The following is a 1504-nucleotide window of genomic DNA, read 5'->3' as shown; positions in this document are numbered from 1 at the left end:
GTAGGGAAATAAACTGGGTCTGGGTTGTAAGCTCAGAAACAGCTTTTTTTTTTTTTTTCCCCCTTCACCCCCCTTTTTTCTTTTGGTGCACCGCCTCTCAAACAGATGATAAAGGTAATTACAAAACCTTTTACTCAGATACTCACTGGTCTGAGCACTCGCAGTGCTTCCTTCAGGATGCCGTTCACGTTGTGCGCAGAGCAGAGGACCAAGGTGCAGATGACGGCATCCACAGAACCGCTGGGCACCTGGTTCAGGTCTTCTCCTGCAGCTACTATGAAACGCTCGTAGTGGATGTGCTGGTTCTTGTTCATGCTTCTCGAAAGGGCTTGCTGGAAGTTGGGGTTTATGTCACTGCACGTCACTTTGCAGCCCGGTGGGTAGAACTGGAAGTTAGCTCCGCAGCCGGTCCCGATCTCCAGCAGCTTCAGCTCTCCCGAGGGGCTCTTGAAGTCAGATAGATTACAAAATAGCTCCTGCTTGTGCTTCTTTGTTTTCCTTTCATGAACAGCAGAAAACTTCTCTAAGAAGTAAGGAAAAAATACCTTCTTACAGAAAGGCTGCCATATGCCCAGGAAGGACAGCAGGTAGATGGGCATGGCCAACAGTGCCAGGCAGGCACGGAGGAGGAGGATGCTGGCCTCCCTCATTTCCAGCGTGGGGCAGAGGATCTGCACTGAGCAAAACTAGTTCTTCTGTGTGTAAGAGCCCTGGAAATTCAGGCAGAGCTGTGTTCGTGGACTTGCTGCTCCTCTTGAAGTGTATTCAGCTCCTTGGATTGCTCTGGTAGAGTTTTCTCTAAAGCTGATTTTAAAGTCCGGTCATAGGCAAGGAAGGGAAAAACAGGGCTGCATACCAAAGAGTTCCTGTAGCGTCCCAACTCTGGCAAAGAGGAGCTGCCAGTCTGTTACGTAACCTGGATAAACGGGGCGGTGCAACTTTGGCCGCAAACACTGGCAAAATGTCACGAGCTGCCCTAATTTGGTGTTCAGCAGTTTCACGTTGCAGGTCGTATCTCCTAAAGCAACTGTTTGTTGTCTTCAGCGAGATGAAGGTGAACTCTGAATTAGCTGTAGGCATTTTGTTAGGAGTTTGATTAACATTTCAGTGAAAACACATTGGTTTAAGAGTTAATTTACCACCCCGTTGTAAGCAGCTGGATGAGCTCGTCAGCTGCTCGCTCTGTGTTCTCTCTGCAACAGCAGTTTCCAGTCTTCCCCCTTTGTGGACACCTAAAGTGCTTTGGTCAGTGCATATGGGCTCCTTTGCAATGGATTAATTTGCTTTTCTTTGTTATCTTTCAGACCTTTGATGGGAATTGTGAAGCAGAGATAATTAATTCAGTAATCGCTGCCTACAGTGTATGGCTTGAGTTTATTAACTTCCTAAGTCTGTTCTATGCCAAATACATTCTGTAAAACTTTTTCAACTTTGCAGTTGCCGGTGTTTTGTCAAAGGGGTTGGTAGCAGCGTCGATTAGCCACCAGCATTTAATTGCTCTGCT

The 1504-nt window shown here is 47.1% G+C and overlaps 1 protein-coding gene across 1 annotated transcript in view; it reads right to left on the bottom strand.

The window, feature by feature from the left end:
* The window catches only part of METTL7A (methyltransferase like 7A), a 1670-nt gene extending 1020 nt beyond the window's left edge, over positions 1–650 (bottom strand). The window contains exon 1 of the mRNA XM_010088110.1: positions 147–650. Within this exon, the coding sequence (XP_010086412.1) occupies positions 147–650 (504 nt within the window). The remainder of the gene's footprint in view (positions 1–146) is intronic.
* Positions 651–1504: the final 854 nt, after the last annotated feature.

This window comes from Pterocles gutturalis, unplaced genomic scaffold, assembly GCF_000699245.1.
Source record: "Pterocles gutturalis isolate BGI_N339 unplaced genomic scaffold, ASM69924v1 scaffold642, whole genome shotgun sequence".
Lineage (NCBI taxonomy): Eukaryota > Metazoa > Chordata > Aves > Pterocliformes > Pteroclidae > Pterocles > Pterocles gutturalis.
This window is presented reverse-complemented; position numbering and strand designations above follow the sequence as displayed.